Source organism: Tenrec ecaudatus, chromosome 1, assembly GCF_050624435.1.
Source record: "Tenrec ecaudatus isolate mTenEca1 chromosome 1, mTenEca1.hap1, whole genome shotgun sequence".
NCBI classification, from domain to species: Eukaryota; Metazoa; Chordata; class Mammalia; order Afrosoricida; family Tenrecidae; genus Tenrec; species Tenrec ecaudatus.
In genome coordinates, this window is record NC_134530.1 from 235,886,796 (window position 1) to 235,912,703 (window position 25,908).

Here is a 25,908-nt window from a genome sequence, read left to right on the forward strand (position 1 = left end):
CCTTTTGCTTCAGATGATAACCCAGGGTGCCAGTGTTGGAGAATCTAAATCATTTGTTTGTTTCTTTGAAGGGGAGTGAGTATTAATGTTCTCAGGCACGAAGCAGAATTTTATGGAATTACTCCATTAGGTATGTGTTCTCTGAATCTTTTATCTGTGTGATTTGACTGTGCCTCTCATGAGCCAAGCTTGCCCAAAAGAAATGTGTTTGCTAACAGGCCCTCCATTTTGATGGCACAATTCATTGCTTAGTCTGTACGGATTTTCTTATTAACAAGATAGTGTCAACTGTGGGCTAATGTACATCCCTCCTCGTTTGTCCCTTATGCTGTTTAACTAGAGACAATAGGAAGGGGTGCTGTGCGCATGCACTCTTGACAAGTTTGCTTGAATTGTTTCAGTCAGAAGGCTTCTCTTGTGTGAGGAACTGGAGCGCTCGTCCTGTGGCAGTGTCCTGTTTCACGGCTATTTGCCGCCGCCAGGTATTGCTGCTTGGTTTTCCTTCCTCTCTTTCACAGGTCCTTCCCAACATTGAGAAAGTACAAACACGTGCACGAGAACATTGGCTGTCTTGTTGAATAGCAATGATGCAAGCTTCAATGTTCAAAGAAATTAAGTTACAATGTTGGAACAGGGGTTTGGCAGTCCTCTCCTGTAGAGAGCCGGATATATTTTCAGGCTACAGTTCTTTGTGTCAACCTCTGGGCATCGCTGTGCCAATATGGCTTTATTTACAAGATCAGCCATTGGACTGGGCTTACCGTGACACATTGTTTCCTGACTCCTGAGATGAGACACTGGCTTTCAGACGCCTCACTGGAGAGCTGCAGGAGTTCCGCAGAGATTTGTCAAGACCTGGGATGGGGGCGGGCAAGACTCATGCCATTTTCTGTGTGTTTGAAGATCCTGCCGTAATCTGTGCTTTATTGGACTTCTGAAGATTTCATTTCGAAAAAATTCCACTCTGCCAAATAAAATGTTTGAAAGTACAAGGAGTTCACCTCTAAAGCACTATCCTTGTACATGGCGTGCAGTACCTGGCCCGTAAGTGTAAAGTCTAGCTGACAGACTGGGTGGTTTTGGAATCTAGCACAGTGACTTTTCTAAATTCCCGAGTCAGGAGAAGAACCAGGATCAAGCACAAAGCAAAGCTGGTTCCTCTGGGGTGCAGGTCGGACAACTCCACTTTTCCGCTTCTTCGCTGTTTGAGACAAGCTGTTTGCGACAGCGCTCTCTACAGCCCTGCCACGCTTGGTAACGTGTTGTAGTGACTGTGCAAAACTCAGAGACCATGCTCAGTTGTGTGCTTTATTAGGGAAGTGACTGGTAACAACTCAGGATCAGGATCAACCTAGAAGGATCAGGAAGCCGATATAGGCCAGTTGGAAGACTTCCCTGAGGCAGAGAGCACATCTCAGGACGGCTCTCTCACCTCCTCGTGGCCTTGTAACACACAAGCCCTTCTCAGTCGTACGGCCTTCTGTGCATTGGCTGCCGTGCTGCTAACAGGTCCAGCTCTCATGGCCACTGTAGCAGCTTGCCCTGCTGCTCTTGGTGAGAGCCCCTTCCTGTCATCTTTGCCACTGGGCTCCTTCCAAGCTTCTTGCCATCCTCAGAGATACAACCTGTAGCCCATATACAGCTTTTAGGAGGTTCTCTCTCTGCTAATTTTGTTTTTTGGCCTCTCTTACCTCTAAACACCTCTGGGGTTAGCTGCTTATATAAGCAAACTGCTGTCCGTTTCAAAGCACGGCCCTTTAAACAGAACCACCACCCAGCCAATCCCTTCAGTAGATCACAACTTACTTAATTCTATTGGGGGGTTTTATGCACCACTGTTTGCATAGCAAATAAACAAATTACAGAGCAGACCAAGTACTGACAGTGTTATAAAAGGTTCACAACTTACCCAGCAAATAAATGCCAGTCACCTTGGGCAAAAGTAGCAGAGTTTCTGAGGCAGAAAACCCGAGAGGCCCCTTGCTCACCTCTTCAAGCCACCACCCTCCTTTCCCTGATGTAGCTTCGTTTTAAGTCCTCAGGCTCAGTGGGAACTATGCTGAACTGTTTCCCACCAACCGCGGAGAAAGGTGACACACAGGAACTCCTTTCCCCAGAATTTTATCTCAATGAGAGTTAGAGCTAGGTGAAAATGAGGTTTAATAGGATCAATTGTAATCTTATTCACTATCATAGTTAATGTAAGTATCAGAAATCTGTTGAACTCTTAATTTTGCTTTTATGGCAATTATTTCTAGTATTATGCTATAATTTGGATATAATGCAGTGCATGTTTTTATATTCCATACTTAAAATTTGATTTTTTTGTGTGTGTTTGAATTTGGAAATAAATTTGTATTATTTTTCCTTTATAGGTATTCCTAGTCGTAAAATAAACAACACAGCTAGAGCCTCTGCTGATTCTAGAAATGGACTAAATTCTGCAGAAGGGGAAGCCCGGGGGAATGGTACCCAGCCTGTTCTCTCTGGCCCTGGAGAAGAGACTGTCAAACTAGGTAAGCACTGCTGGCCTAAATCTGTGAAGAAACACACATAGGGTTTTAACTGTAGGTTATAATGGGTAAGTTTACAGAAGTGGTCTTTGACTTATCTTTTTTTTTGTAAGTCCAGATTTAACCATTTGTATCTTGAAAAGTGCCATTTAACCTATCATTTTTATTTAAAATGCATGGGCTCTTCCTTTTGTTTGCTCTGCATCCTTACAAACTAGGACTGGCAGAGCTTTTTCTTTAAAGAGCCAGATAGTAAACATTGTAGACTTTGTGGGCCATAGAGTGTCTGTCATGACAAATCTGTCATTTACCACAAACCAAAGGAATGTGTCTGTAGCCCAGTTAGACTTGATTTAAAATGGGAAATTAAAATGGGTTTATAGGCTGCAGTTTCCCAGTCCTGATTTTAAAATGTAAAATGTCTTTTTCCAAAATAAACAGGATTTCCTGTGGATCCACGAAAGGTGCTAATAGTAGCTGGCCATCATAACTGGATTGTAGCTGCATATGCTCATTTTGCTGTGTGTTACAGGTACTGTGTACTTAATAACATACCAGTTGGGTTTGGATTTTTCCTGGAGTTTGTTTTTGAGCAATTTTTGTTTATACCTTGGGATTACTATGAATTGTAATGGACTCATTTGTATTTAGTAAACAAAATAGTCTTTTAAATATTCTGATATTATATTTTTAGAGCTGTTTCTCTTAATCATCAAATTTCTTTTCCCGTTAACTTCATCTACATTTGTGTCTACTAATTAGATTTAGTTTGTCTTTATTTTCACAGCTAATTAGGTAAATATTACTGATAACCTTATATGTCTTAAATATGTAATTGACTTTCAATTGAGAAGTCTTGATGTTACTCCTTATTTATTTTTCTTTAGCTTCTAAATCAATGAGTTATTATATTAAGTTATTGAAGACAGGGTTATTGATGGTGAGTCCTATCATTTTTTATATATAAATACCAGATTTGGGCTCTTGAGCCTAGCAGAATATGACTCTACATTGGTCACACATCTTGCTTCAGTGATTATAATTATTTTCTGTGATAATATCACTTATAAATAATGCTGCTCTCAGTCTTTTAACCTTTTTGGCAGTTCTTTATAATATAATAATTGATAAAAGGAAAAATAACTTAGATGCACATTCTCTGCAGCATATTAGATCACATCATATTATTTATGTCCCTCAATAAATGATCACCAAATTACATCATTCACCTCTTTCAATCCATTCCTCAGCTCTCTGTGGCATTAGTATATGTATGTGCATGCACGCAAATAGTGCCACATGTCGGCACTCTTCCCAAAGTACTGACAGTATCAGTGTGACAGTCACTAGAAAATCAGTTGTATGCTGTTTCTCAAACCCAGGGACAAGGGGACAAGTGATCCAATTGTTGGTGAGCAGGGTGTGGGAGCCCTGGTAGGGCAAGATCAAGGGTAATGTAACCAAGAGGAATTGCTGAAACCCTGGTGGGGACTGAGCATGATAGTGGGACAGGAGGAAAGTCAAGGGAAATAGAGGAAAGAGTGGGGAGGCAAAGGGTATTTGTAGAGGTCTAGACAAAGACATGTATGTTTGCAAATATATTTAGGTATGAGAATGGGAAAATAGATCTGTGTACCTATATTTATAGGTTTAGTATTAAGGTAGCAGAAAGACATTGGGCCTCCACTCAAGTACTCCCTCAATTCAAGAATACTTTCTTCTATTAAATTGACATTCTATGATGCTCACCCTTCAGACACAACTTCTGAAGACAAAGAGGGTGAATAAGCAAATGTGGTGAAGAAAGCTGATGGTGCTCACCTATCAAAAGATATAGCATCTGGGGTCTTAAAGGCTTGAAGGTAAACAAGAGACCATCTAGCTCAGAAGTAACAAAGCCCACATGGAAAAAGCACACCAGCCTGTGCGATCACAAGGTGTTGAAGGGATCAGGTAACAGGCATCATCAGAACAAAAAATCATATAGTGAATGAGGGGTGGAGTGCGGAGTGGAGACCCAAAACCCATTTGTAGGCCACTGGAGATCCCCTTTTTGAGTGGTCTTGAGGAGGAAATGAGCCAGACAGGGTGCGATGTAGCAACAATTAAAAATACAACTTTCCTCTAGTTCTTCAATGCTCCCTCCTCCCCGCCCCCCACTATCATGATCCCAATTCTACCTTGCCAGTCTGGCTAGATCAGACGATAGAAACCCTAAACACAGGGAATCCAGGGCGGATGAATCCCTACAGGACCAGTGGTGTGAGTGGCGATACTGGGAGGGTGGAAGGTGGGTTGGTTGGAAAATGGGACCCGATTACAAGGAACTACATGCGATCTCCTCCCTGGGGGAAGGACAACAGAAAAGTGGGTGAAGGGAGACGTCGGGCAGGGCAAGATATGACAAATTAATAATTAAAAAATTATCAAGGGTTCATGAGGGAGTGGGGGAGTGGGGAGGGAGGGCAAAAAATGAGGACCTGATGCCAGGGGTTTAAGTGGAGAGCAAATGTTTTGAGAATGATGAGGGCAATGAACATACAAATGTGCTTTACACAATTGATGTATGTATAGATTGTGATAAGAGTTGTGTGAGCCCCTAATAAAAGAATTTAAAAAAGTAAATATCTGGAAAAGAATGAAGGCAGCATATGTATAAACTTGCCCCATTCAATTGATGTATGGATTGTGATAAGAGTTATAAGAGCCCCAATAAAAAGATTTTTTTTAAATTTGAAAAATAAAATAAAACAAAAATTGAAAAAAATTATCTCTATTTGATTATCTTAACACATGTATTCCATCTGGTGGCTGAGAAGGGTAATTACAAACCCTATCGTGCCTTAGAAACACCGATAGAGTTTTCTCTGTATTGCCTTAAAGTTTAAGCAGACAAATTGTTAGGTCTTCAAATTAATGTGAAGACTCAGTTGTGAATTTTTTTAAATTAGAGTTATTTTACGTTAAAACCAGAACCAATGCTGTCATTGAGTGATGGGTGACTCATAGTGATCCCTTGTGAGTTTCTAAGAGTTAACTGTTCATGGGAGTAGAAAGCCCAGTCTTTTATTCAGTGGAGCTGCTGTTGTTGGTTTTGAACTTTCAACCAGGTGGATCACAGCCCAATGTGTAACCACTGTACCACCAGGGCTCCTTGTAATTCTTCAGCATACATATTCCAGCTAACATGAAGCTGAAGTGATACCACCTATAAGGAGGCTTAGTGAATGTGACTATTATTCAAATGTATACATCAACCTCTATTGCCCAAGATAAGAAACTTAAGATTTTTACCAGCTTCTGTTTGAAATTAATCTAATATGCAGTCAAGATGCATTGATACTTACTGGTGATTGGAATGTCAACGTTGGAAACAAGATGAATAGTTAGAAAATACAGCCTTGACAGTAGAACCCACCTCATTAGGTGAAATGTACAGGAATCAAATAAGCTATGTGTCTGTGGAAAGAGATGACTGATGTAGAAGCGCAGTATAAGTCAGGATAAGGCCAGGGGCCAACTGTAGAAAAGACCATCAATTACTCTTAAGCAAGTTCAAATTGAAACTGAAGAAATGAAAACAAGTGTTCGGGAGCCAAAATATGAACTTGACCACATCCCTCCTACATTTAGAGATCATCTTAAGGATAGAGTTAATACATTGAATGCTAATGATCAAAGAGTAGGCGAGTTTTGAGATGACACCAAAGACATCACACACGAAGAAAGCAAAAGGTTATTAAAAAACAAGAAAAGACCAAAACATATCAGAAGAGACTCTAAAACCTGTTCTCAAGGTAGAAAAGTTTAAGAAGCGAATAGAGGAGGAAATTATGAAGAGAACTGAAAAGGAGATTGAAAGGCAGTATTATCATGCCCTGTGTTTCTCAAGTTGATAAAGCTGAGTGGAAAGCCCCTCGAGGTGCCATCCTGACATGATAGGGGCAGACAAGTGGAATGAGCCAGGAAGCCTCGAGGAGAGACGTGAGGAGCGCAGAGTTACTGCCGGAACACCTAGTCCATGGTCAACCATTTTAGGGGGTACCACACGTAAGAACCAAGGGTGTGGGTAGAAGAAGTTCAAACCACGAAGGCACTGGTGGAAAATGTCTCCAATATTTTACAGACTAACTATTGAGATGTTTTAGCAAATGGATCCAATCCTGGAAGTGATTACTTGTGTTTGCTAAGGAATTTGGAAGACAGCTTCCCTGGCCAGCCTGCTGGAAGAAATTCCTCTTTGTGCCATTCAAAAGGAAGGTGAACCCACAGAATGTGAAAATTCTTGAGCATTATCATTAATATCCTATGCAAGTGACGATCCACTGAAGGTTTCGTAAAAATGGCTGCAGTGGCCGGAACATCAAAGAGCTGTCATACATTTAACCCAGGTTGAAAAGAGGATGTGGAGCAAGGAATATAATTACTGTTCTCAATGGATCCTGGATGAAAGAAACATCCAGAAAGATGTTTGTGTTTTATTCATAACACCAAGGCATTCAGTGCTGGATCACAGCAAATTATGGATAACACTGAGAAGAATGGAATTCCACAACACTTAATTATGCTCATGCAGAACATGCTCAAACACCACGAGGCAGATGTTCGAAGCGAACAAGAGGGGTTCTGTGTTGTTTAAAATCAGGAACGATGGGTGTCGGGTTGTAGCTCTGTACCACATTTCTTCAAGTTAGATTCTGAGCACATCACTAGAGAAGCTGGGCTAGCAGAGGAAGCCTCGCATGAAGAGGGATCGTTCACAACCGGCATAAGCAGGTGACTCAATTTTGCTCGACACCCTTTCTGATTCAAACCAGAGACTACATCCTTTAGTGTGAATTTTACCTTAATTCACAAAGACAGCAAAAACCGTCATAGAGAGACCAGTGCCAACAACATAAACGAGGGAGAAAATACTGGAGCTGTCAAAGGTTTCATTTTACTTGGATTTGCACTCAGTACCCGTAGACGCCCCAGACAGTCAATCAAGTGGCATGTTGCGTGGGCACATCTGCCAGAGGGCTCTTTAACATGTTAATAAAGCATACATATCATTTGGAGGATCACGGTGTGCCCGGTCGTGTCGTGTGTTATGTTGTAGACTGCTAACAGTAAAGTCAGCAGTTCAAGACCACCAGCTGCTCTTTGGGAAAAATGAGGCTTTTTATTGGCATTAAGCGTTACCAGTCTCAGAAATGCACAGAAGCGCTCCCACCCTGTCCCACAGGGTCCCCATGAGAGCAAATCTGCTCCATGGCAGAGGGTTTGGTTTTGTTTGACCCATGTCACCTCATTTGCATGTGAAAGCTGGACAGTGGGTAAAGCAGACAGGGAAAGAATGGAGGATATATGTTAATGGTGATGTTGGCAGAGAGTACTGAACTAGAGTATGGACTGTAGAGTCTAGAGGAATGTGCGCATCTGTCTTGGAAGAACCATAGCCGTGACTGTGAAGCTGGTGCAGGAATTAGGTCGCTATGATTCTGAATGGGTTCTCTGATACCTACTGTGGTTACATTTTCCTCTGTATTCTTGTTTATATGTCTGTGTTTTCTCAACAGAATCAAAGAATCTTCAGGATGGCAACAAGTGTTTACAAGCCCCTATTTGGATTGGACGATTGAGCGAGTGGCTTTAAATGCTAAGGTGGTTGGAGGTCCTCATGGAGACAAGGATAAGATGGTTGCTGTTGCCTCAGAGAGTAGCATTATCCTGTGGAGCGTTCAGGATGGAGGAAGTGGAACTGAAATAGGTAAGGGAAGTGGTGTTTCTGCTGCATTTGGCTGGTTGGTATATCTAATATTGTGAGCTTTAAAATGGATCGCCTCGAAGCATTACAACTAACTTGCCTTGTTAGTGTGCGATAGCTGCTAAGCCTTCTTTTCCGGAGTCTCATACAGACAAAGCCCTTCGGTGTGAAGGGAATGGTAACGTTTAAGAGGGAAAATGGATAATTGACTGTCGTGTCAGTCTTTTCACCAGTGTTCTCGGCATCCAAGTCGGTGTCGGGTCTCTTCGCTCTCTCCCCCGCCACTTGTCCTGAAAGCGCTTTTCCCTCTTCACTGCTACCTCTGGGTCAGACATTCTCAAAACTCTTGAACTACCCTTACAGAGTCTACAGGACCACAGAACCCTTTTGTTTGTTTAGGTCATATCTTGATACTTACTATACTAGAAATTAAAATAGAAGTTTTTATAAAGCATATATTTACTAATCCATCTAGTAAAAAATTAACCCACTGAAGAGTTGTGTGTGTGTGTATTGCTTTTTATGAAGGTGAAAGTAGCTGTTCCAGAATCTCAATTTATTGGACAACAGTGGTGTTGCGAAGCTTTGAGCAGGTAAAACTAAAGCTGACTAGTAAGAGAATGGTAGATGTGGCTGGGAAAAAGCACTGTGCTTGTGTGTACACATCCTCACACCCACCCTAATGTTTAGGAGCAGTTCATGACTGTGACTCCCAAGTGGACCCTTAGACAACCTGTGGCATGCTCGTCAGTTCTCTGGGACTGTCCCAGATCCCTGCTGCTGTATGTTATTTCATGCAATTACGTTTTTCTGCTTAAATTTCTATTGCCTTCTCTTCCATTCTCCTTAAAAACTCGGGAAATCTGAAGAGACTTTTCCTAAGGTCATACAGTCATATCTGCCTTCCTTTGTGACAGTATACTTCCTGGTCCCTTTTGTTACTGTGGTGAAGTTGCCCATGCGTCATTTCAAGGCCAGTCTCCAGTTACACCGAATCCCATTCTTCCTTGCCTGCTCAAAGACACAGTTTCTGTAGGTTTCCTTCCCCCTCTCTCTTTCATTGTAATGTTGGGAAAGTTGTCTTCAGTGTACAACTATGGTGCATTATCTTAAGAAAAATGATCTATTAAAAAAAAAGCAAATACCATATCTACATACTATCCAGTGGTTTTTTTATTCGTTTCTCTTCTTAAGACAAAGTAGTTACCAGATCTTACTGTTTTTATGTCCTGCTCTTCTCTCTTAAACTTGTCCAACTAAAGTACTTGTAAAGCTATTATTAATAATTCCCATGTTCTCTACCCTGCTAAATCCTATGATCATTTGTAAGCGCGCGCGCACACACACACACACACACACACACACACACACATATATATATATATATATATATATATATATATATGGAGAACTCCGGCCCTGAACATTTGGAAGTGTCTGGAGATGTTGGTTGGTACATTGAAGGAAAATTACTACTAGCCTCTCTGAGGTAAAGGTTGTTAAATAGCTACAATGTACAAGACAGCCTCCCACAATGAAAAAAATGTGCCCTAAAACGTAGATACTGCTGAGGTTGAGAAACTGGGTTCAAGATCCAGGCTTGTTTGTTTGCCTTGATCCATATATTGTGGATGTGTTTGTCCCTAATTTTCTTAATGATGTATTTTAAAGAGTAGAGATTATTAAGTCTGATATTAGTTTTTCTTTTATTTCCCATGTTCTTTGCGTCTGAGCTTAGCAGTCTTTGCTTACTACAAGTTTGCAGAGATTTTCTCTTGTGCTTTCTTCTACAAATGTATTTTTTTTCTTTTATCGTTTTGGTTCTATGTATGTGCTGATTGATTCATTTTGAGTACTTTTTTGTGTGTATGATGTGAGGATATGGTTCACTTTCTTCATAGGGATATTCAGTTTCTTGGGGTATGGCCTGCATCACTTTTTACTTTATAAGAGTTAACTACAACAGAGGAGTAAAGCATCACACTAACAAGGTGACCAGATGTCCTGATTTTTAACAATATTTCCCGCATCCCGCGGCGTTTTAAAAAGTCCCGATTTTTGGAAAGAATGCACGACAAGCTAGGGTATACGGTTTTCGGCTGCCATGTGGCTATTTCACCAGGATATGAGTTTTATCAATGGTGTCCTGCTTTACCAATGTGAAAATCTGGTCACCTTATACTAAGAGTTACTTAAAATATGGAAGCAGTTTTGTATTTGGGTAGAGGATGGAAGAATTTTAAGTTATAGGAGTAAAAACGTAAACTCCCTTGCTGGAATTATTGATGGAATTTAGAGGTCAAAGACATTCTGGTGATGGCTCAGAATGGAAGTGAGGACGTGGGCAGGGAGAGCTGTAACAGATGGCACATGTGGTGTGAATGAAGTAGTGGCAGAAAAGTGTCAACCGCTGGTTCAGGAAACTAGTGTGAGACTGAGCAGAAGTGGATCTACGTGGCAAGAAAGTTGCGTACCTTCAAGGTGAGCTTTCCTAGTGGAGGGGGGGGGGGGTCCCTCCAGACGCTTAGCAAAAGAGCTAAAGAGCTTTGTCACACTTGCTTGAGCTAGGCAAAGACCATGCCAGTCCAAGAAGCCGGGACAAGAATCCAAGAGGGCAAGAATCATGAAACAGAGCTGAAGCGACCAGGAGCACAGGAAGCACATTATCACTGTCTTACAAGTTAGGGCCATGACCTTTATTGTCTTAATTTCACATGGAGGGGCCACAGCCTCAGAGATTCCACAGAGTCTACTCTTCACCTGCTTGGTTTTGGAAGGGGGCGCTGCTCTTCACGAGTTCCAGGTAGCAAGACAGATCCACTGATCCCAGCTGCAGGGGTTAGGCCGCCTGCCCAAAGCATCGAAGAATGAACTTCTCTTCCATCTATCCTTCGCCTCCTGCCTTGGAGATTCAGTTATATGTGAAGCTACTTTATATTGACTTAGAGATTTCTGTTATACACCCCCCCACTCAAAATAGCCTCCTTTAATTCTTTAGAAAAATTTAAATCGATTTTATTCCATCAGCATGCATTTAAACCTACTTAGTGATACTGGATGTTTAAGCTCCAGAATTCCTTTTGATTCCATTTTACTTGTTTTGCCGTTGAGATTTCTCATCTTTTCACTTGTCACTGTTACTGTTTGGTGCCACTGAGTTAGCTGCAGCTCATACCGACCTATGTACAAAAGAACAAAACTCCATCCTGGCATTATGCTCCCCTTTTTATTAAGTTTAACGTAACTGTAATAACTTTTTTGAAGTTTCTGTCTGACTTTCCAATATCAGGGCCACTTCATCTGTCTATTTTAGGTCACATTTCCTGCTTCCCGTGTCTAGAAATCCTTGAGTGTGTGAAGGGCAAGTTGATGATACGTGGGAGGTGTCGATGGTGCTGTCTTTCAAGGCTGTGCGTCTTCTAGCAGGCATTTAGGTGACGGGAGTGGCTTCTTGACCCTGGGCTGCTGGTTTTAATGCTGTCTTTGAGGAGCTCTTTCAGCTTTGACTTTTAGGGCACGACTCCTACTAGAGGCTGCGACCCTTATTTGTAAAGGTTGCCTTTTCCTGGACTTTCTGTGCCATGTCGGAGGTGCTAAGGCAGGATTCACTCTTCACTTGTCTGAGCTCACACTGGAGATCTGTGTCTAGGACCTCTATAGTTTCTCCACTCAGGCTCACAGTCCTACAGAGGGTAGGGGTGTGTGGGGTGTGTGTGTGTGTTCGCTTTCTCCCCAGGTTAAGAGAAGCCATCACCCTTCACCTGGGCTTTACCTACCAAGGTCATGAAGGCATCGTTCAGCCCAAAGCCAGAGTGCATGTGGCATTTATCTTGGATCTTTCCCATTTCTGCTTTCTGTCAGCCAGGTCTTAGAGCGATTGCTATTTTACAGTAAAGGAATAATTTGACAGTAGTTGTTCTTTCCTGGCTAGTAGAGGAAGTCTCCCCTGTAATAACACAAGAGAATAATAATTTCAGTATTCTAATATTTGGAATTAACCCGTGGGCTTGTGGGTTAGGCGCTCATCTGCTAACTGGCCACGGGCACGCTGGTTGATTGTCGCCCACCAGCCCCTCCTCAGGAGAAAGGTCAGGCTCCCTGCCCCCTGAAGCTTTACACTCTCAGAGAGTGGGTAGCCGGTTTAGCCGTGGGTTTCCTGTACAGAAAGATATCAGTTGTGATTTCTTTTTCTTTTAAAAATTACCACTTAGAATGGCAGTACAATCCATTTCCCGTCTTGCGTTATTTTCAAAGGCTGCTGTGGTAGACAGCTATGTTACTGGGGAGTCCAGTAGCAGTTTGTTTGCACTTTGTAAAATAAAGCTTGGTCTGTCTGTCTCAAATGCTCTTCGACCCTGACAAGACCATCTCTGGAAGTGCTAGGGATGCCCTCTCCAGGATAGCTCCACGCCTGCGCCAAGACTGAGCACTCTTCGGCGTCACTTCCGTAAGGCAGTGCTCCGGACTTGCTGCTGTATGCTGTGTTTGACTGCGAGGACCCCTTAAGACAGAAGCTCGTCATGACTTACGCTCTTGTCTCCCCTGCTGATGGCAGGTCAGGGTTGTTGAGCATAAGCAGCAGTGACACTTTAAATTTCCTAAAGCCATTCAGGGTATCTGCTTTGATTTCCTAGAACGTTTGATTTCCTTCTCTGGTGATTCAAGGGAGTTGTTTTCTGTTCTTCAAATTGTTTGATTACTTCCTCCTTTCTCAGCCCTCATAGTGCTGAACATAGTTGGCTTCACATGGTCTAAAAATGGTTGGGTATCAAAATTTCAGCATTACATAAAAATTTTTAAATTGTGCAGAATGAAAATGGTGACCCTCTGCTTTCCTAGTGACAGGCTTACTTCCCAGTTAATCCAGAACACAGCTACACGTTGGGGAATGTGGAGGAGAAGACAGGAAAAAGTCACACCACACTCAGAATAAACATTTAGGCCTTTACTCTGAGCTTGTTGATTAAACACTTGGGTTCCCAGTAGTGCAGATTTAAATGTAATTCATTGACAAGGCAACACTATTAGGTACTGGTGATGAAAAAAAAAATGCTATATACTACTAGGAATTTACTCCCTAGTAGAAAAAGAAAAATGAAACCACCAACCATCCCATCAGAATGCAATAGTAACACAAGAATACACAGCGTAGAGTGATAGCCAGAAGAGCGAACGGGTCAAGGAGCCTGCTGGCACGGTGGGAATGGCTCAGACACGAGCCAGAAGATCAGGGGCGGAACTCCACCAGGTGCTCCTTGGAAGGAAGAGGCTTCTATAGAACCTTGGAAACATGACGGGGCAGTTCTCTCCTCTGTCCTGAGGAATCACTATAAGCTAGAATTGACCCAGCAATGTGTTGGGCATGCTTGCTTGGTTTGCTTTCGGTAACTGGGGAGAGAGAAAAAGCAATGGAGAAAATTGGTTGTTAAAGAAGTCATCTGAATTGGAATTTTAAAAGGTTAAGAGTTCACCAAGGTGGAGAACCAGGAATAGACAAATCCAGGGAATCTGAGAAAAGGAAAGGCTGGTTTAAGGCAGGAGAGCTTGTACTAGCTAAATATAAGTAGTAAAAGGCCAAAGCATTTATAAAGCAGAGAACTCTAGGGTCTTTTTGGTAAAGCACAGGACAGGTGCTGAACAAGTTACAGCAGAATTCGCATACTAAGATGAACCTGGGAAAAAACATATACCTTAGAAAATCAGTTAAGGGAAAGCCTATAGGGATCACAAGGGGGCACCGTCCAATCCACACGAATCATGGAGACATGGTAAGACTAGGAAGCCTTTTGTTCTGTGCATAGGTCACCATAAATTGGGGCCAACTCAGTGCCAGCTAATACCAGTAATAAACACACACACACAAATCATGTGCTAGACTCTATACAACACGTGTGTGCACACGCACACACATGAGCTTCAAAAAGAGTGGAAACTTTCATTGTTTTTTAAATCGGTTTTCTTAGAACTTTTGAAATCCTCTTGTGTGGATATATGCCACTGGTTCTCAACCTGTGGCTCGTGACCCCTTTGGGGGTCCAACGACCCTTTCACAGGGATCGCCCAATTCATAACAGTAGCAAAATGACAGTGATGAAGTAGCAACGAAAATAATTTTAGGGTTGGGGGAGATCACCACAGCATGAGAAACTGTTAAAGGGTCTCAGCCTTAGGATGGTTGACAACCACTGATATATACATTATCTGTAACATATGTATCACTTTAGCAGAATATTGCAGTATAATTTGAGTTAGAATCTTGAGTTAAAAGTACCTTTCTTTTTCACCTCTTTGGTCCTTACTTATGTCACCTACAAAACGAGTTCTAAGCCAAGTATCTCTGGGATAGCATTTAGTTTTAAACTGCTACAATTCCATTTTGGCATTTAAGTAATATTATTTCAGTTCTTCAAAAATACACATGATAGGAAATATCATCTTTTAGCCAAATAATCCTAGAAAATAAACCTCACAGATATGCGATATTATTTAGCTATTTCGAGTATCAGTTTATTTATTAAAAGAAAAAGGGAAGAGCATCTATTACACGTCAGTGCTGTGTGGGCCCAAAAAGAATGCTAAGACTTTCAAGAGCTCATTTGGGGAAAGAAAGGAATGCAGTCAGTATTACTAAAAGTCTGCGTCAGAAAGGATTCCTGGCGTTTGATTTCTTCTGAAGCTTATACCAATGCTATTGCTGTTCCTGCTCAGAAATGTATTACATGTAGTACAAGAGCAGTGACCATAAACATCTTCAAAATTTTTAACTGAGCTTGAAAATACAAGAATCTAATAATAAGAAAAATTGTATGTACTGGATAATAAGCCAACAACAACAAATTAAGCAAGAATCCTATGGAAGATTTTTAATATATACATTAATATGAGCCTAGGAAGCATACTCGTTTTATGTATTGGGCTGTTAACTGCAAGGGCAGCAGTTCGAATTCATAAGCCACTCCAAAGTAGGCAGATGAGGCAAACACGCCCAGCACGTTACTGGGTCAATTCTAGCTTATAGTGACTCCTCAGGACAGAGGAGAACTTCCCCGTCATGTTTCCAAGGTTCTATAGAAGCCGACTTCTGCCTCTTCCTTCTAAGGAGCACCTGGTGGAGTCTTGCCCCTGATCTTCTGGTTCATGTCTGAGCCATTCCCCACTGTGCCAGCAGGCTCCTTGACCCGTTCGCTCTTCTGGCTATCACTCTACGCCAGGGCTCCTCAAACTTTTTAAACAGGGACCAGTTCACTATCCCTCAGACTGTTGGAGGGCCGGACTATAGTTTAAAAAAAAACAAACTGAGCAAATTCCTATGCACACTAGACGAGTCGACTGCTAAGCAGGACCGGCAGTGGTGGCAAAAACACCTGGCGGGCCCGATAAATGTCCTTGGCAGACCGCATGTGGCCTGGGCCGTAGTTTGAGGACCCCTGCTCTACGCTGCGTATCCTTGTGTTACTATTGCATTCTGATGGGATGGTTGGTGGTTTCTTTTTCTTTTTCTACTAGGGAGTAAATTCCTAGTAGAATATAGCATTCTTATTTTTTTCATCACCAGTACCTAATAGTGTTGCCTTGTCAATGAACTACATTTAAATCTGCACTACTGGGAACCCAAGTGTTTAATCAACAAGCTCAGAGTAAAGGCCTAAATGTTTATTCTGAGTGTGGTGTGACTTTTTCCTGTCTTCTCCTCCACATTCCCCAACATGTAGCCGTGTTCTGGATAGATGAGGGTAGCAAGTCTATCACTTCAGATTGATCACGAGGTCCCAGTATCAGGCCTGTAGACCAGCTGCATGTACATTTCTTATGGATGTTTAAAAAATGCAGTTTGATTTGCTCGGTGTGGTACAGAACCCAGGAGGTTTTTACAGACACACACACTGTGCGCACACGCACGCACACACACACACACACAGTGGTGTTGCTGCCATTGTGCTAGTTCTCACTCAGAGTTACCCTGTGCACACCAGAATGAAACACTGCGCAGTCCTGGGTCATGCTCGCAGAGAGGGAGAGAAATCTGCCCGATTATTTTGATCATCCCAAGTAGGCTTGGGAACCACAGTTTTGGATAACTTCAGTATGATGTCAGTGTAACATTACTGGGGGGCAGACTCTTTATCTGCTTTAAGAGTTCTGTAAGCTATTTACAAGCTTAGAGTTTGTCATTTCTGGTTCTCAAACTGTCTTGCACATAATGTCCGTAACCAGAATTGAGTCAAACTCTTCACTTGTACCATGTTTTCAGTCTGGGTTTTGATTAGTTCTCAAATGGTGACCAGTGAACCTTATCTTTCTCCTTTTGATTTTAGGGGTGTTCAGCCTTGGTGTTCCTGTGGATGCGCTCTTCTTTATTGGGAACCAGCTGGTGGCCACGAGTCATACAGGGAAAGTCGGCGTGTGGAATGCAGTCACTCAGCACTGGCAGGTCAGTGCTCATGAAACTGCAGTGGCTGAGTTGATTCCTGGGGACAGACAGAGTAGAACGACCCCAGGGGGTTCCCAAGGCTGTAAATCCATATGAAAGCAGACTGCCGCCTCTTTCTCTGATGGAGCCACCACTGCGTTTTAAGGACCTTTTGGTTAGCAGACAATTGCCTAATTACTGAACTCAGTCCACCTGACAGTGATGCTGCGACTCTTCATGGGCACAGAAGCCTCTCTTCCTCTGGAGGAGCAGCTGTGAGTTCAGCTGGTGTCCTTTCGGGCAGCCGTCCGGCATGCAGCCTGCTGCGCCACCAGGGCTTCTGACTGCCCCACCAGTCGTACGGCATTCGTAGTACTTTCAACTTGACATCATACTGAATATACTTAATAGTAACGTTTTTCTTGGTATGTGTTTTACTATGTGGATTTTTTTTAAAGTGCATTTCTGAACCTTTGTTTGGTATTTCTCAAGTTCTGTGCTCCTTGAAAGAAAAGCTAGCGCAGACATACATCATTTCTGAGTGGAAGCAGAGAGAATAGAGAGCCCGCTCAGAGTCGACAGCAAGCTAAATGCGCTCACGAGCGCTGGGGGGAGGAGATAAGACTCTTAAGAAGACATTGATACCTGATTCTGAAGGAAAGAGGAAAAATGGCCAGATGTTAAGCAACAGAGTGACACGATCAGATCCATGTGTTAGAAGCTGACAGTAGGAGCTAATGGTGGTCACTGTAAAAAAGATCAGCCAAGGAAGCTTGTAAAGGATTGATTTAGATGGATCTAAAGCTTAGGTAGAGGGCATTTCATCAGAATTCTGGAACTGCTGAAGGTTCTGTGAAGAGGGATGTGCATTTGAATGATTCCTCGAAGCCCTGCTTGCAGGGGGCTTATTTGGCCAGTTGTGTTAAGCTTGAACTCCTGTGTTTGGAAGGACGCTGTACTGTTTGTATCACCAAACTGCTAAAAAGTCCATTTTGTTTCTAAAGGAACATGGATTCCTTATTACTATTTTTGATTTTTACTAAAATTTTAGAAACTATATATAAAAGTTTTGGTTGTCTGAAATCCAGAAAACTGGACTAGCCTCCTTCCATTAGGTAATTAGTCTTAAGCTTTCATTTTCCTATGACAACCTGATGCTTCTTGTTTGGTGCAGGCTTGGATGGAAAAGTATTTCCGACTCAGGAGACCCGTTAACTGCGTCTCCGGAAGTCTTTGGGAAAGCCGAACCCCATGCAGCAAAGCAAGCCTTACAGCCTAACTGGATGAATGTCTCTAGTGCAAGGCAGCGGTCATTGCCACGATGGCTAGCGCGGTGTCTGGTCTGTAAATCTCCACAGGCAATGCGGACCTAAGGCTGACTCTGGTGGCTGCTGGAACACTAGTAGATCCTGATTTGGGCTGGAGCGGCAGCTCAACCCAGGAATAGCACAGAAAGTACAAAAGACAACCCTTGTAGTTTTTAATAATCAAAATTGATAAGTCACAAAGTAGTGTGTGTTTGTATGTAAGCCAAAAAACAGTTTATTTCTTAGTAGTTTGTCCTCAGGACTGCTTTCATTGAAGATGTTATAGCCGATTTGAATAAGGAAAAGGAGAGATCTCTTTCTAAAGTAATCTTGCAGTTTGGTATTGCCTTTCTTCTCTCAGCTCGTCACAGAGTTTTGCCGAAGAAGAAGACCACTAACAAAGCGTTCGTGTTGTCAGGTGGTAGCCACTTTAAGTTCCACGGGAGAAGAGAGCATCATTTCCCAAATGGTTCCCCAAACGTAGGGACCTCTACTCGGGCTCGGAACTCGGAACTGGAAGCAAGATATTTTATTCTTATGTCCAACTGGAAAGACAGTTTGGGAGCTTAGTGCTAGAAATGCTTGATGTATTCTGATGACTAGGGATCTGAGTCCTCACCCCATGTTTGTTTTGGAAGATTGGAGACCTTCACCCAAACTTCTCATTGGTATCACACCCTACCCTGTGAACGTCTGACGTGAGCAGTGGGAGCTGACCTTGGGGGGGAGGTGGAAATAGTGCCTGAGGAACTGGGTTTCTCAGTGAATTGTCAGGGCTGATTGGCTAGGCTGGGCAGGGTTTGAGAGAGCTTGTGTAACTCCTCCTCGTTCTTGGTGTAAGAAGCAAGGTTTTGTGTGTTTTAAATTTATTGGGGAGTTTGTTTTGCTTGTTTTTTGGTGGTTTTCACCTACCTGGAGACCTGCTTCTGAGGAAGGTCACGTCCCTGAAAGCCCTGTGGAGCACTTTGCTTACACAGATGTGGTCACCTTGAGGCAAAGTCAACGTGACAGCAACCACCATGCTCGGGGAGAGGAAACTGGTCAGTGGGAATGTAAACCTGGCTTCCTCTGGCGCCATTCTTTGGCCTTTTTTGTTAACGTCAGTGACAAGTTGGCCTCGTTCGCCTGCTGCAGAATTTGGTGGCTCTGATGGGGCAGAAGCCTGACCCGACTGTGCAGAGTTATGTGTTGTACTTGACTGTGTGATACCTGGAAGGCGCACACAGCTCATGAAGACCTGAGCGATCATTCTTTCCAAGTTTTAGTTCATTTCCTAAGATTTAGAATGGCCATGTAAAATTAGAATGGACCTAGAGCCTGTGCTTCTATGAGCAAGTATGCTTGCTGTTCTGTTGGACGTGCCCTTTCCCCCCCTTCCTCCACCTAACTTACAGTTAAATGCTTCAAGGTGGCAGAGTGGTTATACATTGGGCTGCTGATAGGCCAGCAGTTCGAAATCCCCAGCTGCTCTGCATAAGGAGTTGTTACCGTCTCAGGCAGTTCTGCCATGTCCTATATGTAGCAGAATTGACTCGGTGGTGTCAAGTTTGGCTTTTTTGAGTTTGGTGGCTTTTGCTTGACCTTTGCCCTTCACAGTCCACCTCGACTGAGATGGGAATTCCTCTTCCCTTTGCTGTCGTGTCGCAGGCTGGACTCCAGAGCCTTTCACGTTGTAGTGGTCCTTCTTTCTCCCCAGTGAACTTATACAAGATCCTTCATCTTCAGCCCAAGACTGTTCTCATGGATAATGGCTGACACATAGTAAATACTCATGCGTTAAAGTGGATAATATTTAGGGCATAGCCTTTCAAATGCAAACTAAATAATAGAAACAAAGGTTCCTTGATTAAAAAAATTGTAGTAAAAAAGCTTATCCTTTTACTTTAAGCTGAAATGCATGCAGTTTCTAATTTGTAGACCAGCTTGAGCTACTTGGAAATGTTCACTCCAGTGCCAGTAGGAAGGCAAATAGCCTATGAGAACACTGTGGTTTCCCTGGTCCTTTCTCAGGAAACAAAGCAAAATCCTCACCAGGGAGATCAAAATGGACAATACGATCGGTGCCAAAAATTGTAATAAAAGAACAAGAGAGCAAGTACTGTCCTGAGCAGTATTGGTTCCTGGAAGGTTGATTGGTTGTGCCCTTAGTTTACTAAGTGAATCTGCCTGGACATTGTTTTCTCTCTTGAATGAGAGAGAGGTGGGGACAGGGACCCACTAGGAGGCGACGTCCCAGTCCTCGTGTGCTATGATCTCGAAAGGAAGTGCTGCAGAACAAAGTGGCTCCGCTGCGTTCCAAAAGCAAGACGACTTTAGGAAATAGATTAAAGCCGTCTTTTCCTCAGAAGCATTGCACTGAGGATTCTGCGGAGCTCCACGTGCGCTTGTGCACGCTGTGTGTGTAAGGAGAGTTTTTCTCAATTCTGAAATGGGATGCGAACATTCATAATTTTTTTGAAAAAATCAACCTTTTGAGGAAATTGAGTAGAATGTGTCCATGACACTTCTTATCTAACGTATACTGATCTCATCACTTCAGGTTCAAGATGTCGTCCCCATAACTAGTTATGATACTGCCGGGTCTTTCCTTCTCCTGGGCTGTAACAATGGATCAATATATTATATAGGTAAGTGTACTGATGCTTGCTATGCTCTTATTTAAGATGACTTAAAATAAGAGTAAGCAGCCATCACCCTTCTAGTTTTAAATCAATACAGTGTTTATGTAAATGGCACCTTTTTTTTATTTTGTAGATATGCAGAAGTTCCCTTTACGAATGAAGGATAATGATCTTCTTGTAAGTGAGCTTTACCGTGACCCCTCAAATGACGCTGTCACTGCTCTGAGCGTTTACCTCACGCCTAAAACAAGTTCGTACATGACAGAATTATTTTACATTCTTGAGACTTTTTTTAAAAAGAACATACATGTATTTATTGGTTTGTTTTGTGATTAGAATTAGTAGGACCTATCTGAGCTGCCATAACACCACCGATTTTAGTTATATGAATCTAAAGTTTATTTTGGGTTTAATAATGAACTCAAATGAGCAATGCATAAAATAAATTTATGGTGGAAATTAAAATGACTCCTTCTGAATTATGTATGGTCTAAGAAATGTAAGGGATATGTGTTTTCCCCCATAGACAAATGCTTAGAAATTATATAGAATAATGCTTTCGGAATGTCCAATGCTCTTAACAGACCAGATTTACCAATTCATTAAGCATGTATAGAGTACTAACTATGTCTCAAGTACTCTATATACTGTGAAAGATTACAGTGCATTCTCTCTCAATAAAGAGCAGGAGTAGACAAATTTTGTGTTAACATGCTACAGTTGTTACGAAGAATTAAATACACAATATTTCCATCTTGGAGTAAAGATTAATAGCTTTGTAGTAAAAAATAAAGGAAAGAACTAGGTGGCAGAAGACATTTATAGAGGTACAAATATAAGCATGCACATGTAAATATACAAATATATTAATTGGGATATAGGTCTGTGTACATATATTTAAATGTTAAATATTAAGGTAGCAGATAGGCATTGGGTCTCTACTCAAGTCCTCCCTCAACACAAGAACACCTTGTTCTAATAATCTGGCATTCTGTGATGCTCACCTTCCCAACACAATTACTGAAGTCAAAATGGGTGCATGAGCAAATGTGAAGAAAGCTGATGGCTCCTGGCGATTAAAAGATATAGCATCTGGGGTTTAAAGGCTGGAAGTTAAACAAGCGGCCATCGAGCAGTGAAGCAACAAGCCCACATTGAAGAAGCACACCAGCCTGTGTGATTATGAGGTGTGAACGGGATCAGGTATCAGACATCAGAAGACCCCAAACAAACAAATATATCTGTGTAAATGATGGGAGTTGGAGTGGAGACCCAAAGCCCGTCTGTAGACAATTGGACATTCTCTCACAGAAGGGTCACAAGGAAGTATTGAGTCAGACAGGGTGCAGCATAGCACTGACGGAATACCCAACATTCCTCTAGTTCTTTAATGCTTCTCTGATCCCCCTGCCCCCCACTGTCATGTCTACAGTTCTACCTTCCAAATCTGGCTAGACCAGAGCATGTACATAGGTACAGATAAGAGCTCTCCACACATGGAATCCAGGACAGATAAACCCCTCAGGAACAGTAATGGGAGTGACAATACCATGAGGGTAGGGGGAAGGTGCGGGGAGAAATGGGGCACCAACTACAGTGGGTCATGTATAACACCCCCCACGCCACCGCCCGGGGAATGAACAACAGAAATGTGGATGACGGGAGACAGTGGACAGTGTATGATATGAAAATAAAAAATACTTCATAATTTATCATGGATCCAAGAGGGTGGTAGGGTAGGTGGTGAAGGGTAGGTGGTAGGGTATGGTAGGTGGGTGAAGAGGAGCTAATATAAAGGGCTTAAGCAGAAAGCTGTTTTGAAAGGATGATGGCAACATAGAAGTTTTAAGATGGCTGTGCTGAGCGGAGTCTGGGCTGCTGCGGCAGACTGCAAGAGCAGCATCCCGTTCTTGTGTCTAACGGACTGCTTTTCAACTCGTGGCTGGTGTAGGCGTCAGCGGAAACTGGATCGAGATTGCCTACGGCACGAGCTCGGGCGCAGTGCGAGTGATCGTCCAGCACCCGGAGACCGTGGGGTCAGGCCCGCAGCTTTTCCAGACTTTCACCGTTCACCGAAGTCCCGTTACGAAAATCATGTTGTCCGAGAAGCATCTCGTGTCAGGTAACACGGCGCTCAGCCCTGGCAGGGTTCCCCCTCATTTCAATCCTGCCAGGCGGCTTGCTTTCCTACAGCCTTGCTACAAGTTCAGAAGGATTTTTACTGCAGAAAATTTCCAAGCATAAATTTAAGATGCATAAGTTGGGTTATTATGATGTACGCTTTAATATTACAATGACAACTTTAAATGTGCTTTTTGGCATTTCATCATTTTAAATATAGAGTATTTGAAAAAGATAAGTTTATTTTGTGTGTGTGTATGTTTGTAGTTCTTTTACTACAGTCAAAGCCCAAACAAACCAACCTCTTGCTGTCAAGTTGATCTGGACTTGTAGGCAGAACAGAACGGCCCAATCCCCACTGGTTTCCTAACACGGTAATTTTAAGGACAGTGGACAGCCACATTTTCCTCCCCAGAAGTGGCTGGTGATTTGGAACCACTGCCTTTTCAGCTAGTAGCTGAATGGTTAAGTCACTCTGTAATCCCGGCTCTTCCTCATGCAAAGTATTTAAAGATGTAGAGAATAAATTCTCAAAGCGAGCGCTACTGGTCACAAAGTAGATTTTCATTGATGCATTTTCTCATTCCATTCGTTGAATGATAGATGCTTTCTGAAAAGCCTTGTGAAAATTAATTGGCACTCAGGTACACCAGGAGAGCTGGGTGCTTAGGGGAGTCTGGGTGGTCATTCTTCTGTGAGCAGTTCTTGCCAAACTAGTAAGTTTGCCTTTGTTGTTTTGCTTCTATGAAGATGACCCAGTTTGAAAACCTGGTGCTTCTTATTCTTCAGTTTGATTTAAACACCAGCTGCAGCAAAAGTACTGTGAATGAGTGAGTGAATGAATAAATGAATGAATATGCTTATATTGAGTGTCTGATTGTTGTGGATGCCATTAAAATGAAATTGTATATTATTATAACACTATCCTCAGGGATAATTGTTTTAGCTCTTTATATGTGCAGTAAAAGCATTAAAGTGCTTAAGGGTTCTTGTTTATAGTAACTTAATGCATCAGGGTCAGTGATTCACTAAACTTTTTCTACTTAATCAGATTAAAATGGAGCTACAATGATTTTTATGCAAATACTATGGACATTGCACTTTCTTTTGCAAACCACACAACTGCTATAAATGTCAGGTTTCTATAGGTACTTTGTGTGTTACACATATGGGCCATCAGTATGAAAATATGTCATACTCTGCTGGTGGAATGGAGGCGAATAAGGGCTTCAGAGCCTTTTTGCCCAGTCGTACCCTCCAGTGGGGCTTCCTGCTTTCTGGTGGCTGGGGTAGAGGAAAATGCGGAGGTGCTGCTCACCGAGTGTGCACGGTACTCGCTTGCGTTTTTGACAGTGGGCGTGGGTGTGGCTTCACAGCATTGTGATAACTCTCAGCACAAGTAAACTGTGCGTGCAAAAATGATCAAAGGGGAAAACTTTATGTTGTGTCTATAGATTGACACATTCCCGCTGTACTCTTATCATCTTTCACACATCTGATCACGGCACCATTGCTGCCTGCTAGGAGCACACAGATAGCATTTCTCTGCTGAGTTACTTCAGGAGCTTCTCAACTCTTCCTCGTTTTGTTTTGTGTCTCCAGAGCCCATGCTCCACACAGCAGCCCAAGATAGCAAGAATAAATGGAAACACCGTACCATGGCCTACACGGCTCTCTTCCTGTTCTGGATTCTGTTTGCTCTGCAGGTCCTCCCTCTCTGTGCCCCATGTTTCCCCTGGCTCATGCCGATGCCCTCTTGTGCTTTGGAGTTCTTTCTTAATGCCTTTGACCTTTACCCTTGTTGTCCTTGCTCTATTTGAAATAATGACCCCCCTAGATAATTTTTTGACAGAATTCTAGTGACTTGGGCTTCATTTCACACACCTCTTCAAGTGAGACTTCCTTGACCCAGTGGTCACTTTCTCTTAGCGATGTCTTGATCTGTTTACTTTATCAACATATCACTTGAGCACGTGTTTGCTTGCTTCTCACCTGCGTTGCTCCTGCAGAATGTAAGTCTGGCCATGACCAGGAACGTTGCTCCCCACTCTATTCTCAGCACTTAGCCCATGGAGTTCTGGCACACTGAAGGTGCTGAATGCATATTTGTTGTGTGCACTGAATTAGTCTGTCCCTCCGAGAAGACAGATGATGCGATGTTTACAAGACAGTGCTCAGAGACACTCAGTAGTTGTTGCTATTATTTTCATGGTGGTCGAGTTGTCAGAGGATGTAATACCAAAGAACTGTTTATTAAAATTTGCATTTTAACATTAGATTTTTTTTCATATATAAATTTGAAATTTAAGTGAGTTTGTCAAGAATCAATTCTGAAGTCATTGTGTACTCTATGTTATTCTGCCACCTGGTGGATATTAACATTTATTTAATGGTGTTCTTTTTCATATACTCTTCTTAATGCCATAAATTTAAACTTGAATTGATAAATAGTATTCACAAAATTGCCATGATATCCCAGTGGAATCAGCCAAAAATATTTAAGTAGTTTTTACTGACTCTAGCTACCTAGTAGGAAATCATTACCCTTGAAGTTGATTAAACAGCCTAGGACTAAATATCTTTTCACCAGCACACTGGCAGTCTGAGAAATGGAGAATTTTAATGCATAAAAATAAAAACTGCAGGTGTTACTTATTGCTGTTTAAACAAAGTAAATTTTGTTCCTTCTAAATATAGCCTGTTTAAAACATCCAGCTGTGACTTTTTACCAAGAAGAACTGTGTGTGTGTAAGAATTTTTTGTTAATTATCTAATTTTTATTGATGAACACATAGCTTATTATCGAAAAGAGACATTGAACTCACGATAAGTGGCAAATTTGTACATGTTTTAAATGTGGCTAGTTAAAAAATGTGATTCTTTTATTAGAGATGCCAATATTTTGGCTTACATTTTCTGGAATAGAATTCGAACCAAAAAAATGCAAGTTATTAGGGGACAGCTCATATATATTCATTTAATATTTTCATTAAAAATAATTTAATTGAAACTTATTCATTAAATACAAAGTCTTGGGTGATATAAAATTATCTTTAGTACATGACCTTAATTGTCCTTAATGTAACTGCAAATGGGTGCTAGCTGGTTTCTATGAGTGTTTTTGACAAATGTCATTTGTGCTAGGTGATTGACTTAGGTGATTTGCATTTTTGAATAACATAAACAG

At 42.1% G+C, this 25,908-nt stretch overlaps 1 protein-coding gene across 2 annotated transcripts in view; it reads left to right on the forward strand.

Annotated features, from left to right (window-relative positions):
• The window catches only part of KCTD3 (potassium channel tetramerization domain containing 3), a 52,011-nt gene that overhangs the window by 16,550 nt on the left and 9,553 nt on the right, over positions 1-25,908 (forward strand). For both annotated transcript variants that reach the window (XM_075530364.1, XM_075530355.1), the window contains exons 5-13: positions 72-130; positions 402-482; positions 2,376-2,516; positions 2,955-3,045; positions 8,075-8,265; positions 16,578-16,693; positions 20,519-20,606; positions 20,734-20,850; positions 22,552-22,722. In XM_075530364.1, coding sequence (XP_075386479.1) covers positions 72-130; positions 402-482; positions 2,376-2,516; positions 2,955-3,045; positions 8,075-8,265; positions 16,578-16,693; positions 20,519-20,606; positions 20,734-20,850; positions 22,552-22,722 — 1,055 coding nt within the window. The remainder of the gene's footprint in view (positions 1-71; positions 131-401; positions 483-2,375; positions 2,517-2,954; positions 3,046-8,074; positions 8,266-16,577; positions 16,694-20,518; positions 20,607-20,733; positions 20,851-22,551; positions 22,723-25,908) is intronic.